This window comes from Chamaea fasciata, unplaced genomic scaffold (assembly GCF_029207755.1).
Source record: "Chamaea fasciata isolate MVZ Bird 193981 ecotype frontalis unplaced genomic scaffold, bChaFas1.0.hap1 SCAF_7, whole genome shotgun sequence".
Lineage (NCBI taxonomy): Eukaryota > Metazoa > Chordata > Aves > Passeriformes > Sylviidae > Chamaea > Chamaea fasciata.
The window spans coordinates 15,595,387-15,610,543 of record NW_027094092.1 but is presented as its reverse complement, the minus strand read 5'-3'; the positions used below and the strand labels follow the sequence as shown (position 1 = coordinate 15,610,543).

Sequence of the window (15,157 nt, the reverse complement as noted above, 5' to 3'; positions counted from 1 at the left end):
CTGCAGCTACTGTTGTGGGATGGTTTAACTTTTTTACTCCCTACATTTGCCACCTGGGGAGAGTGCAATTATTTTTCATTAGTCTGTTTCACCTGTTCTCCACCAGTCTGGTTCCAAAAGTAAGGATGATTAAAGCACTCAGTCATTCAGGCTCACTTTGGCCAGATCGTTCTTGAGGCTTCTTTGGGATTTACACTTAAGAAATATGCATTCAGGAGACAGCTGGTTTTGAAGACCAGAAATCACCTGAGTCTTCTGCAGCCACAGGTCCATGAACTCTTCAGTGCTAGGAGAGGGAAAAGGAAGAGTTAAAATGTCCATGGACAGTGAGGGTCTCCTGAGCAGGGGGTTATATGTCTATATAGCCATTTTCCTGAATAAAGTACTACCAAATGTGGTTTTTTTCCCTTATCTGCAAATGCAGGTTCTAATAGAGGCTCAGCCAGAGGTTATTGCCATGTGGTGGGTTTACATGGGGAGAGAAGACTCTTACACAGATCTGTCTTGGGGGGGGGGGGGGGGGGGTTTTGATCACTTCTTTAAACAACAGGTGAGTTTTGTTTTTTTTCTTTTTCCTTTTAAATCTTGTTTTCCTTGACGTTTTTCCAAAATATAATTTATGCAGATTATAAAAAAATGTTACCGACAATGTTTATTAAGCAAAACTGCATCCCAGTGAAAGTTGAAATCAGGATATTTTGACACTGACTCTTGACTGAACAGTTTATTATTATTTTTTTTTTTAAGGAGCTTTTGCTCCAAACTCCATGAAAAGTTGTTTTTCTGTATGCCTTTCCTTCTTTCCCAACTGGCTGTGCAGGAGCTGACAGCAACTGACTGAGAGCCTGTGCAGAAGGTGACTACCCTAAAGAGGATTTAATAATCAGGCAGGAGGAGGTGCATCGGCATGTGGTGGGGACTCCACTTCCTGAGAGGCCCCGTTGTGGCCATGCCTCCCTTTGGTGGAAACCCAGGCTTTATCAAGAGCCAGAGGGACAAACTGCCAGCTCTCTCTGGGGACAAGCTGCCATGGGACTGAGGTGCGGGATGAGGACCACCAAGTGCCAGCTGCTGGTGACCAGCCTCTGTGTCATGGTGAGCAGGCAGGTTTGGGGGGATCTCTGCAGAACCGAGGTGAGCTGTTGCCTTTCCCATCCCCACTCTGAGAGGAGATCGTTTTCCCACGTTCTGTTTTTCGCGGGTGGAGGGCAAGCACAGCCAACTGCCTGAGTTATCATTGCACCATGGGCGGTTATCGCTGGCCACCAGCATCGCCCCCCCTCCTCTGATAGACTTCTGGTTTCTCAGGGCTGTCACACCACGGCAGCTCTTTCACAACTCAGCAGCTGCCTCCAAGGAGAAAGAAAAGGTTGCTGCTGACAGAATGGGTGGTTTTCAGCAAAAAGATATTTGCTCCTGTCTCCTTGGAGCAAGAGAGGATGACCTGCTGCAGTCATGCTTGCTGCTAGGAGGGTGGTCAGCTGCAGGTGGGAACAGTGAGGATATGAAACTGCAAGGCTTTGGTGGAAGTGTGGGTGAGAAACCTGTGGATCAGCACTCCAGAGCAAAAGCAATTCCAGAGACCCTTCTTATCAGCTTTTGAAGCAAATTCAAGAGGAGTTTCTGGACATCTGCTGTTCTAGCTGATGGGAAATGGTGAAAACTGGAGAACACTTCTTGTGGATGCTTTGACTTGTATGTTCTTGTTGCCTTTTCACTTCACCAAAACTTGCCAGCTTAATTATAATAACAACAGCAATAACAAAAATCTGTATTTAGTTCAAAGAGGGTTGGTGGCTTGTTAAGAGTATAATTAAAAGGTAATACCTTATTTTGGGCCACAAATGAAGTTTCTAGTTTTCCCAAATTTCAACATTCCAAGACTGCAGTGGCTGTAAGGTGGTTCTCTCTTCCAAATAACAGAACATGCCACTTGGAGGAAATGAAAGGAGGATTGGTACCAAGCAGGTTTAGAGGAGACATTAAGGCACAGCTGCTGTGGATGGTTATAATCACATTCTTGCCGTTGGGAGGATTTTAGACTGGTGTTTCTCAGAAATCGGAGCTAACTGGTGTTGGACTTAATATTTTTCTGGGCATGGGTCAAGATATGCAGTAATACACAGTCTGAAGGATCAGAGGGTGCCACAAATTAGGTTAGACAAAATGCTATGGTTTGGATGGATTTAGTCTTTGAGACTGTAAGCCTCCAGCAAAAGCTCTTAGAAAATGTCACACAGTGGGGATTATGTTGAAATTGTACTGTCATGTTTGACACAGGTATAGCTGCCTCGTGTTTCTGTATTGTAAAGGCACAAAATGATTAAGCCTTATCTTCGGAGCTAGGAGTAGCCTTACATTTTGTATTTTCCAGGCTCATTACACTAGATTTGGAGCTGGTTTTGCTGCTGGTGCCTTTGTCCCAGCTCTGCCACCAGTCATGCTGCAAGGAGCACAGCCCTAGAGCCAGGTGATATCAGAAATGTTCCCTCTCCATCACCTGGAGAGGTGATGTGCAAGTGGTTACCCCATGCCTTAAGCATACCAGTGCTCTCAGGGGTGGGACAGAAATAGAAAGACCAGCAACAACTTGCAGAGACAGAAACCACCCCAGAGAGCTTAGGGTAGTACAGGACTCAGATCTTTGCACTCTACCATAGGAAACAGAGCCAACAGAAGGCAATGAGACTGGTAATAGCAAAGAGCAAAGCAGAGAACTTCACCCCTGCTCAAAACCCCTCTTGAAGCTGGCAGCCCTTACAGCCACCTTTGCACAATTTAACAGAGTGGGGGGACACAGCACAGGTGTGCTGCAAGAGCATCGATCCTCTCAGTTTTCTTCTTGTGATGGAAATTTAATCCACAGGTACTGGCCAAGAGACTGTGGGCTGCACAGTCTCACATGTACTCATTATGCAAGAGAGAAAAACAGCTTTAGTATCTTTAACTGTCTAGGGTTTGTCCTTTATGTGCGTTTTGGGGTACACGTGGTGGTCTCTGAATGATGAGGCTGTCTGCATTTCCATGGGGTGCAGGAGTGTCCAGACATACCTCAAACCTTTGTGTGCACCCAGCAGGAGCTGCTGCCTTGTAAATCCTTTCCTGAAACCCTTCTTTTCCAGCTGCTGGGGCTCTCCATCGCCACGCTGAGCACAGTCACCCATTATGGGCTCCATTTCACACTCATCAGCAACGTCTCCCTGGACAGCAATGCCTACAGGGCCATCCACCACACAGGTACGTTGTGGTCACATCCCAGTGAGACCTTTGATGATACCTGGAGCTGCAAAATTCCTTACAGCAATAGAGGAAAATTCAGGGATATCTCAACAGGAGGAAGGAGCTGGGGTTTGGAGGCTGCATTAGGACTAACACAGTCCCACAGGCATTTTCTTTCCCCAGATCAGACCTGCATGCCTGTAACCAAAGGATGCTGTAGGTGCACAGGGTGCTTAGGTGCTTCTGCATTTGCACCTATTCCTCTTCTCTGGCCCCTGTGCTGTGGTAACTCAGGAACTCCTCAGTCACTGCACTGAGGCTGGCAGGAGACTGGAAGCACGGGAAGAGGAACTACAGGAGTTGAAGCAGAACATAGGAAATTGAGGTTGGGAGGAGAAATACTTGGCAGCACCTCAAACTTTTCTGAGGAAACGTGCAGTATTTTCACTTTCACAAGGGAGAAGTATAAACTGAGTAGGTACAAGGCTAGAGCAAAGGTAGCCCAGATACTAAATACCCTGCTCACCACTGCTGCACTCGCATCTGCTGCTTCTCCCAAGCTGCACTCTGGGCTTAAACACACTCATATCCTCTCGAGATCCTGATTCTCAATTTCAGTTTAACAAGGCAGGTGTAAAAACTGTGTTAGTCCAAGGCTAAGGTACATTCCTTCCCTGTTCCTACACATAAATGTTGGCACTGACTGCAGCCTTGCAGGCTGTCCCACACCAGCCACCCATCTCCAGAAATGCTTCCCCTTGCCTTGTTTGCAAGCATTACCTCTTCATGGTTAGGCTAGCAACAGCCCTGCTGGTAGTGGCTCCAGGGTAGTGGCTGTGATCCTGCCTGAGTCAGGAGGAAACCAGAGGGGTGAGTGTTGCACCAGATTAGCAGTGCCCATAGTCCTGACAGAGGCTGTGGGACAGCTGCTGCACACCAGCATCCCCCATTTGGGGGGGGATCCTTATCAGAATGCTGAAGTGATTGGCAGCTTCTGGTCTGTTGGGTGGACCAACACCATTTTCGGCTGCTTCACTCTGCTGGAGCTGTGGGAACCACTCGGAGGTTTACAGCCCTGCCTGACATACACAGCAAAGCATACAGAGACAGAGGATATGGAATAAATTACAGAAAAATTTGAGTTCTGCAACCTGGTCATTTGGGGCCAGCTCCCCAAAATGCACTTTTTTGGCCCCTCTCTGGGTTAAGCATCACACTAGGCCTCTGGCATCTGACCACAACTCCCATGTCTGTTTTCCTTCCAGCTTTTTACTTTGGCATCTGCCTGAGCATGACCCTGATCCTGGCAGCCCTGCTGAGCTCTGCGGCCACGGTGCGGGAATCGCAGTGCCTCACAGCCATGGTGCGTATCCATACCCACAGGGACCGGCTGGGAGGGGTTTTTGGTCACTTGGGGCTGGCCCCATAATGTGTAGTGCTGGGAGCTGCATTGCCTTATGCCTGAGAGAATGCTCGCCTGGGGAAGGAGGTTCTGTTGTTCCACCTTGTGCTGCCAAGGGACATTTTTCAAAAAGTGCGACCTTGCAGAGCTCTTCAAGCTGTGGATTGCATCATTCTGTGCCTAGTTTCTTTTGCCAAGGTCCTGTCTATGCAGCTTTCAGAGGGAAGGTGTTTATCTGCCAAGCAACTAACGTGATGACAATTCCCAGAGTATTTCTTCCCCTCATCAAGTCAACACATGTTTGTGTTGGGAAACGTTAGCAGTGTGGTTTTGAGTCTCACATGCTTCCCCTGACTTGTGACAGCAAAATTGGCCCCTTTTTTTCCCACCTCACTGCAAACATCCATACAAAGCAGGGCAGCAGGCATGGGGGATTTGGGCAGGACCCTGAATTTCAGCCTACAAAGAGAGGGTGGAGAAATAACATAAGAGTTGAAATCCCCCCTTTCTCCTCTCCATCAGCCTGTTTGGGCCTGGACCATGTTGACAGTAGTAAACTGCACTGTGAGCTAAACTCCATTTCAAAATAGAGCCTGCATGTGGGGCTTAGCCTGCACAGAGCAACTTCCAGCCTTGCAGCTGGAGGGATAAGTGGTAGAGGGCTGCTCACTGCATGTTTTCCCATGTGAAGGGCAGAGTTAACAGGTAGGTAGGTTGTTGAGCATGAAATCTTGCTTAATATAAAATAATTGCATTGCTGTCATACACTAACTTTAAAGAGATTTATCTAATCTGTGTAATTGGGGGAAATGATACTGATGGCAGAAATGAGAAGCTGACACCTGAAAATTCAGTGCAAAGCAGCCACTGAAATTAATGTTTTCACCTTCTCAATACATCATCTTCCTTTCTCTGTTCGAGATGCCTGAAGGGGCCTGAGATCCCATGAATTAAGCAGAATATGTGTAACTCCCCTCTCTTTTGCTGAAGTGTCTTTAATGAGTGCCTGCAGTTAGCACATATAAACCAACAGATGGGAATGTACAGATCCGTGGAGAATGTCATGGCTGCCTGAAGATACAGTTACAGTTTACTTCTCTGTAGTTATTTGTTGCCTTACTCTCTGGTATAGTTTGGGACATGCGACTTCATAGAACAGGCTGTTAAAATAATAATAAAGAGAGCCAACATATCCTGAGCGAACTCCAGAGCTGCTGTTCAAAGAGCACTGTCCAAGGGCCACATGGTGCTGCTTTCCCTTCCCGTTGGAACGTGGGTGATCCTTTCTTCCAGCCACCCATCATCTCCCCCAGCCTGGCTGCTTTGGGGTATCACAGTCAAACTTTGCTCGACAAAACAACCTCTGGCTGGCAGAACCCTCAAATTAAGTGTTTATTTCTGTGGCTCCTAGTGCATCCTGTTGGCTTGTTTTTATCTTCCACAGTTTGGGTCCTCTGTGGGATGTGGCCGTCTGCATCCCCCGATGGCACGTTAGTATGGAAGTCACGGCATCGCTGCCTTGCGGGGAGCAGAGGAAAGGTGCGAGATGCCTTCCCCGCAGCTGTGGCGACGAGGCTTCATCCCACGCTGCTCTCGGCAGGGATAAGGGGACGCCTCTTGGGTGCCTTTGAGCTCCGTTTCCGCCGTCTCCGTGCCGAGCCGCGCGGGGCCGCTCCAGCGCCGCGCTCCGCCGGCCCGCCCGCCGGCCGCCTGCCCGCTCCGGGACATGCCGCGGGACGGGAGCGGCCTCCGTGACCCCGGCGGGGTGCTGGCACGTCCCCAGCCCCCAGGAATTAGCTGGAACCCTGGGAGACACTCAAGAGATGGCCACTAGCAAGGGTATTCTCGGCTCTAAGTCGTTCAAGGAGCTCATCTGCGTCTTATATCACACGGGGGCTTTGCCTATTTCTATAAATCACCCCCTCCCAACGATATCTTTCACCTAGGGCCAGGTTGCTGCTTGTTTTGCCCCCAGTTCCCACTCCCAAGGCACACATTTAATCTTTGATCTGCCAGCAAGAAGCGAGAGCAGGGAGAGCCAGCCCTGACGGCTGCAGTGAGGTGCAATCGTAGGCAGGAGTGGGGTTTGGCCCTGTGGGGCTCCAAAACTGGTCGATGTGTTGTCCAGCCCTGCTGATCCCTGCTGTGCTGTAGCTCACAGGAGCGATCAGCCCTGCTGCTTGGAGCTTTTTTTCTCCTTCTGCAATAGAGAGTCTTTCATCTTTCCCCGCTATTGATTTTAAAGGAGTTTTCCTCCCTGTATGGAGCGTGTCTTATTTAGAAGAACATTTAATTCACCCTTTAATCAAAGAGGGAAGACACCAGACTATTTGCCTGACATCTGTGGCTGTCCAGAAAACCAAGCCACACGTGGGGGGTGTCTGCATCGATGTGGCTGGTCCACCACAATGCCACTTGGTAAACCAGCCACCCTGGGGAAAAGCTGACAAGGATGCAGATTTGGCTTACAGGAGCTTGCTTTTTTTTTTTTTTTTTTTTTTTTTTTTTGTGTGTGTGTGTGTGTGTGTGTGTTTGGATTATGTATTGTCATGCTGCCTGGCTGTCTGGAGGTTTGTGTGCCTACAGAGGAGGAGTGTCTGGTCTTTGCAGTCCTTACTGGTGCTGTTCTAATAACAGCAATGGGCGCACAGTGGTTAGAAATCAGGACAGGTCAAACTGGTTTAAGCACGTGCATCTCAGGAGATTGTCTTCTAGTTGCATTAGCAGCATCATGAGACTGGAGAGATGCTACTGTGCATCCAGTGCTGCTTGTGAGGAAGCTGGTTCCAAGAAAGTAACTGAGAACTTAAGGGTAAAAAATTAGGCTCTAAAATCCAGGAATATTACACCTAAGGCTCCTCTTAAACAGGGAGAATAGCAACAGGCTTATTGACTCTTCTCCAGCTCAGGCAAACTCTGTTTTCTGGTGATCCACTGCCCATCATGCAGTCAATCCTGAATGTAAATATCCTGCAGCTCTCACAGCCCCTGGAGGCCATGTCGCTATTGAAGGGGAAGAAAAGGAAGGAAAACAGCAGTTTTCCTAGTGCTATTTGCACAGAGGAAAGACTCTGCTACCAGTGAGGTTTAAAGCATCATGTGTTGGTTGTTACCTGGTCAGACAGAGAAAGGGAAAGAAAAGAAAAATCAGGGAACAACATGCCAGCCATAATATCCCAGCTGAAATTCTCACATCTGAACTTTGCAGTCGAAAACCCGACTAGTATAGAGGAAAATTTGTGCCAGGATTGAGCAGATGTTCCAAAAAAAATCAGTGGAAAATGCCTCAGTGTATGCCCAATATAACCCAGTTTTTCATCAAGATTGATGAGCTAATAGGGCCAGCACACAGCACTGTTTGCTTTATTATACCCAGGTGTAGGCCAGTGTGTAGAGGGTCCTTAATATCACTGCAGCACATTTCAGCATCTTCCTTTCTAATTTAATCTGCCTCTTGTGTTCTCCCTCATGGTGCAACACTTCTGAGTGAGGCATCTGTGTGCCAGTGACAGAGCTGGTGCTGAGGACAGATTCCTCTTTCAGACTGATGTCACTGACTATGTTTGTTCTGTGGAAGGGCAAAAACATTGCGTGCTTTTAGATGAACTGGGTCAGGCAGGGAGGGACACAACCTGATGGATGCCATCTGAAGCTTGCCCCCTCCATTCCCTGCCCCTGGACTCTGCAGTCTGGCAGGGAACTGGCCTTTGCAATGACCACAGCAGCACCAAAAAGCAGCTGGAGCAGAGCAGGGCAGAGGTCAGCTCTTTCCTTGGAAGTGTAGGAGTTTCTGCCAAACACAGCTACAGACACAGTATGAGCTAAAGGATCCCTCCCTCTTCCAAAGCAGGCATCCTTCACCAAAGGAGAAGCATCAGAAAGGCGAATTAAAAGAAACATCAGCCAACAGACAGGGTGCTGTTCCTGTGGATTCTGCCAAGTCTGTCAAAGAGAAATTGTTCCTTGCAGCAAGGATGGAAGCAAGGTCATTCATAAAAGAGTAATTGATGTCTGCCTGGTGACAGCCCTCCACGGGGCTGATGTGGCTGTCTCTCGCAAAGGGAGCAGGCAGCCTGTGGCTGGCTCCGAGGAGCTCCAAGGGTCTGGGAGATGGTGAACCAGCCTCAACCCTTCCACATTTTGTATGCAAACTGCAGGTTGCCTTTTTCTTTTTTCTCCAAATGTCTTCTAATGTGATTAGAAAGTTGCTCTTCCAAAAACCTTTTGGCTGGGAAGGGAAAAAGCAGACTATAATTCATTTATAAGATGTTCTCGGAGCCATGTAATTGCTGTGTACCAGCTGGATGGGGGGGGGAGCTTCCCAAAGGGCTGTGTCTCGGTATTCCCAGAGAAACCAGGCAGAAATAAAGGGAGAGCTGATGCTGAGGGACTGAGATGTGGGGTGGAGCTGAGGAAGGGAAGATGAGAAGGAGGATTTTTATCTGCTGGGAGTTCTGACCCCAGAGAGATGTTGTAAGTGCTGGAGCTGGTGGGGAAAGGAACAGAGAGGACAGGGTAAGAAATCTGGGTTGTTACTGGCATCCTGTTGCTCACAGTCTCTGGGTTCATGGTGGGTCACCTGTATGATAACTTTAATGGAATGATATGCAGAAGAGTGGTCACATTGCTGTCAAAGCTGGTTTTTCTATATGACTGATTTCTTTTTTTTAATTTTCTTGTCTTTGAACTTGATTTTGGTGAAAATGCTGTTTGTTTGGTGGGGAAGTTGTTGGAGGCAGTGCAAAATGCAGGGTGTAGTCCTACTGAGGAGCAACCTGACATGCTTGTGTAACCTCACCTCCTCCCTCCAGTTTGTGCTGTACCTGCAGGGCTGAACCCCCCACTCCAGCTGGGTTTTGGTCTGAGATATCTTGCCCTGCAAGCTCTTCCACATCTTCATGACTTGTAACCACCTTGTCATGTTAGTGTTTGATCAGACTTTTCCTCTCATCTTCTTTAGGGTCTTGGTTGATCTCATTTCAGCTCCTAGCAAGGCAGCGAGTGATCTCATCAGCTATATGGCCAGGCAGCTGCCAAAAAAATAAATGAAAGGAGAGACTGGACATACATAATTTAAGATTTTTCGTAAGAGCTGTACCAGGGTTTTCCCCAGTGTCTGATGCAGAGCCTGAAACAAGGCAGCCCCCAAAGAAGTGGTGACTACCAGTGGCAGTCTTGTTCCAGGAGCAAAGTCCCCAGGTAGGGCAGAGAAACAGAACAGATGGACAAGAGCCAGCAAAAGGATTTTACTGGCACATTCACTTTCATTTCCAGGATTTGAAGTAACACATTTTCCTTTCTTGCTGCTTATGCATGAGTTTGGAGCTTCTTTTTTTTTCTTTTTCTTTTTTTTTTCTTTTTTTTTTCTTTTTTTTTTTTTTTTTTTGTGAAGCAGAACTGGTAGACACAATGTTCTTCTCCCTCTCTTAAGCTTGAATTCGGTAAAATTTCATGAAAGATTTAAACTTTTTCAAGCTATTTCAACTATATCATACAATGAAAACAGTCATAGAAAAAAATTAGAAATCAAAATAAGATGCAGTCATCTGGGTAAGTTTCCCACAAAATGTTGTTTTGAAAGAGGCACAGTTTCATGGAAAATTTGTGTGGGCATTAATTTTCAACCGATGCTTATTCATCATCTTTTGTCATTCCAAGACTAAGCTGCAGATTCGTATTGGATGAGCCCATTTAGCCTTCAAACACTTTACTGGCATTTTCCCTTCCTTTTTTTTTTTTTTTTTTAAATGTGAACAAGATCATTTGGTCCAGCTGTCACAGCAGGCAAGTGCTTTTTATATCAGGGTGTGTAGGTTTTTTGGTCCAGATTTGTTCAAACAAAAACACAAAGCATGTAACTTCCAGCTCTGCGAGCCTAGGGAAGAAGACAAGAGTCAAACCATGTCCTTCATTGTTGCTGTTATTGTTTAGACACTTCAGGGTCAGTTTCTGGCCTTGATTATATTTCTGTCATCCTGTTGTCTAACTAGGATGGTGCTGATCTAAGAAGGCAGCTTGGCCACTCAGCTGCCACCTTGCTCACAGACTAAGTCCAGCTCCTCTTCCAGAGCAGGTTGATTTCTAGCTCTATCCCAGTTATTTGCTCCTTTATGGACTAGCATCTTTGAAGCCAATAGCCAAGTTTTAAATGCATGGGATTGAATCCCAGGAGGAAGGAGATGCTATTCTGGAGCACAGTTTTGCAGCAGAAGGAAAACATTACTGTAAATATAATGTTTTATACCTCCCTCTCTTTGTCTAAGAGGAATTTGGGCAGAATAGATTAACTGCACTGCAGAAAGCTGCTGTTTTTTTCGTCAAACTCTTCAACTGGCCACAGTGTAATTAGAGGGTTCCTAATGGGGAACCACATTATTGTCCATCTAATTTCTTTTAAGTAACTGACATTATGAGGGATATTAAAAGAAGGTGATGTTTAAACTTTAATGAAACTTGCTCAAACAAGCATATTAAATGTGTCCTGATTGTGTTTGCAAATGGGTATTTTCCTCCCCAGGTTGTAACTGTTGGTATTTTTCCTCTTTATCCTCAGGGATTTTTCTGTTTTGCTCTGGCCTTTTGTGGATTGATCCCAGCTGCCTGCTGGAGATACACACACAGCACAGAGGTAAGTGTTGGCTGCTAGGAAATACCACCAGCATCTCATCAGAGATTTTTTTTTTGGTAGCAACTATTTCTCCCATAAAAGGAACATCTGGTGTTAATTAAGTCATCCATACTGAGGTCTGTCACATCCATGCTCTGTTGCATCCGTCCTTTGGAAGAACAGGGTCACCTTCATCAGCTGCCTCTTCAATGGGATCATCTGAAGGGAGCTGCCCATGGAAAACCTCATGCCGGGTGAATGCTTTGTGCTGAAGGCAAAACAAAATGCAAGTCTCTTTAGCTTTGGGAATCTATTTTTTTTTTCAGGGGATGTTTGCTTTGTTTTGTTTTAAATGAGATGCTTGACTTCTGAAAAGTCATTTCCAGCTGGTTCTAATTCCTGCTAAGGTCAATTGGGAGCCTCTATTAGAAGGCAGTGGCAGGTTGTTCTCCTGGCAGTGGCCAGGAGAAACTCCCCAGAAGTGGGTTTATTAAAAGGTAGCAGTGGTACATGAAAAAACACAAGAGTGAAAAATGGTTTTTTGTGTCACTGTCTATTTTGGGCTAGAAAGAGGAGATTATAGAAGGCTGAATTTGGAAGAAAGTTGGGCTTTGAATTGTTAACCCAGAGTTTGCTGGTGCTGTGGCAGATGGGCAGTGTGGAAGATGCCAGGTGCTGGGTTAGTTGGTCTTAATTCCCCTTTTTGCATCCCTGCACTCAAAAAATACAAAATTTAAGAGACTTGGGAGTGTAAAAAAATCATGACATCTTTCTTTTGAAAGCACAACAGCGGTATTTTTGGCAAGTACCTAAATAATTCAGAAAAGTGCTTGGAACTTTGATAGATGCTTCATGCAGTGGCTCAGTCCTTGTCTCTCTATTGCTCCTCCCCAGCCCTAGGCATGTGCCATAACCTGCAATGTTCTGGGCACCAATGAGGATGTAATGTGAAACATCATCTCAGTGAATTAGGGATTGATGCTGCCAGCTCATCTATTTAGGGCTACATATATTGGGGGGGATCAAAGACCAGTGTGAAGTGTCAGAAGGCTAGCCTTGAGATTTCCTTGGAGGAAATTTCCTTCGATGGAGGAGCACAACTCCATCAAAATCCCGGAGACTCAGTCCATACTAGGACTGTGGCAATTGTTTTTGCAGGCACAAGGAGCCCTGTCCTGTAATAGTTCAGTGTCCTGTGCATAAATTAAAACCCAGTCCTTCTGAAAGCAGAAGTCAAGGTTAAGGTGGGGGATAAGGTCCTGCTTTTCTAGAAAGTTTTCCCAGAGCTGACCAGTGCCCACAGTAGTTGAAAATCCTTTGAAATGTGCAGGTGGCTACACTGGACCAGGCTAAAGTTGCTGCCCAAAGTAGGAGCTGTTGGCCAAGGAGATTTTTGGCTGACCTGCTGTTGGCAAAGGTAGCAGCATGAAAACCCAGCAAGCACAAAGTAATGCTTTTTCAGATGCCAGCAGCTTGTGGCCCAGGTGTCTGCTGGTGGCACCTGCTGGTGCCTTTGCCTTTAATGTTCTCCTTGGGTTTTTCCTCTGAATTTGTCCAACTGCTTTGGAAAAGTAAGGGTGAGTGCTGATGGCACAACAGCATCTTTTATCTGTACACTTAACTGGCTGAAGTGAATTCAGTCAGACCTGAGACATCCAAGAAAAAAATGTCTTTCTACAGCCTCTTTATTTTTTGTTTTATTGTTTCAGGCAAAACTACCAACGTTTATTACATTCCTTCTAACAGTTTAATATGGAAAAAATTTGGTTTTCATGACCAACACAGAAGGGAGCACAGTTTCCTCCTTCTTCTGCAGATTGTAAATTGTAGATTGAAGCAAAGGCTGTGTCAGTAGAGAGGAAATGTCACCAGAAACTATCTGGTTGGCATTGTGAAATTGTGTTTTCTAAAGAGACTATTTATTTAGTTTTACTGTTAATCTACATACATGGTGTAGGGCATAAAAAGACTGCAAGAAAAAGGTTGTATGTTGGGTTATGTAATACAGGGATGTGCCATGCAAAAAATATTTTGATGAAAATATTTAAAGGAGTATTGCTTTGTATATATCTCTGAACCAGTACATCTGTTTTTACTTCAAATTATTTTCATGGGCTTTTTTTTGCTATGAGTGCCCTGCCCACAAATGAACCCATGGTTATGGTTAGCTTTGTTAATTGGTTGGGATTCTGTAAGCAAAACAGCTTCCACTAGGCAAAATTAGGGGGTTTGTAGAAGGTTGACTTTCTGGGCAAAGAAAACCAGCAGTGTTTCTGACAACAGAGAAAAAAAAAAAAGCCACATTAGAGACCATCTTGTGTTTCTCTGCTTTCTAAAATCTAAGGAAAAGCAGGGAATATAAATGAGGAAGATTTAATTAGAAGTGTCACTTACAGAACATTGGAAATTTAGTTTTGACTGGAAAGTAACCCATCTCACTAGAGAGAGAAATGCATATGTGAGAGAAAAATACAGGTGACGGAAAGAAATGCAGATGTGCCTGCCCCTCCAGGACACGAGCATATGATACAGAAAATTGAATGAAGTAGGGAGAAGATATCTGAAGTCTCATTATAGAGCTGTTTTTTCCCTTGTCTTTCTCAAAATAAAGAGCCAAATTCAAGCAGGTGTCTTCTGCTGCCTACTGCATGTCAGTACTCTCAAAAATAGTTAATTGTGGTAATCAGGGGGGAGAAAATCAAACCCAGCCAAGTGGGTGGGTGTCTTGTAAGCCTGATGGGATGTACACAGCTATCAAGAAAGGAACAGAACTGAGGATATAAAACTGAATATGAATATGGCCATTACATGTGCCTGAATCACTAAGAGCACCGAGGGGTACTGCCCCCACGTTCATGGCTAGAACAAAACTTTCAGTTTTTCCCATGAAAAATACATTGACTTTCCAGTGGAATGCCAGACAGAAAATTAGGCTGTTAGTTTTGGAAATGCCAGCTGGGAGCTGGTGTCAGTAGTTCCTGTCCTCTCCCTCCCTGCTGGCAAGGTGCCGAACACAGGCAGCACTGAAAATAGTCCTCCCCTCCCTTTGCAAGCTGGGGATAGGAGGTCTCCCCTGCACTAATCCATGGCAGATGCTTCAGTGGTTTACTCCTGTAGGTTAAAAAAAAAAAGATTAAAAAAAATTCTACATTTTCCTCATAAAGCAGACCCCTCTTACAGAAAATCATCTGAAACAGTAAAACCCAATACTCAGTTGAAAAATTGTTTTTGTGGTTATTATCAAGAGACAATAGCTAGAAATGTTGTTTGAACATGATGAAAACAAGATGCCTATTTTGCCTGTGTGGCTCTTTCAGGGCCTTTTTTACAGTACTTCCTACAGAGAAGCTGGGCAGGGAGGAAAGGAAGAGTTATTTGTAAATATTTGATATTCTCAGACCTGGGCACTGTAAACAAAACTAATCTTCTCATTTCCCATTCTTTTCTGCTTTCATGACCTTCTGTAACTTCTGGAAGTATTCTTTCAGACAGATGTAGAATGTTTTAATTTCAAGTTATCCACATTCCAGATGGACTCGATGTCACCATAGTCTGTTTTCTTGAAGTGATGTATGCCAGACATGCAGCAGTCATGAACCTCAGATTTATCATGCTTTATCCTAAAAGGTTGCATCCCAATTGTTCCTCTTCTTGGTGGGAGATGTGGTCTTGGTAGGGAAGTGTTGCAGACCTGTCTGAGTAGGGACAGTGGCGCAATCGAAGTGACTGAGACACTGACGAGCATGGGAGGGCAGAGGGGATGGGATTACCTCTACACAAGGTCTTTGCTGGAACTGCTGTGGTAACCACAGAAATCACGAGGTTTACGGATGGTTTTCAGCCACATTAGGAAGTCCTGGTTCCTGAAGCCAAAGAGCTGAGTTTTGTTTTCCAAAGTTATCTTTATGGCAGTTCCTTTCCCACAAACT

At 45.6% G+C, this 15,157-nt stretch overlaps 1 protein-coding gene across 1 annotated transcript in view; it reads left to right on the top strand.

Moving 5' to 3' along the window:
• The first annotated feature begins 1,029 nt into the window (after positions 1 to 1,029).
• The window catches only part of TSPAN32 (tetraspanin 32), a 31,729-nt gene continuing 17,601 nt past the window's right edge, over positions 1,030 to 15,157 (top strand). The window contains exons 1-4 of the mRNA XM_066186867.1: positions 1,030 to 1,095; positions 3,123 to 3,237; positions 4,485 to 4,582; positions 11,175 to 11,249. Of these exons, the coding sequence (XP_066042964.1) occupies positions 1,030 to 1,095; positions 3,123 to 3,237; positions 4,485 to 4,582; positions 11,175 to 11,249 (354 nt within the window). The remainder of the gene's footprint in view (positions 1,096 to 3,122; positions 3,238 to 4,484; positions 4,583 to 11,174; positions 11,250 to 15,157) is intronic.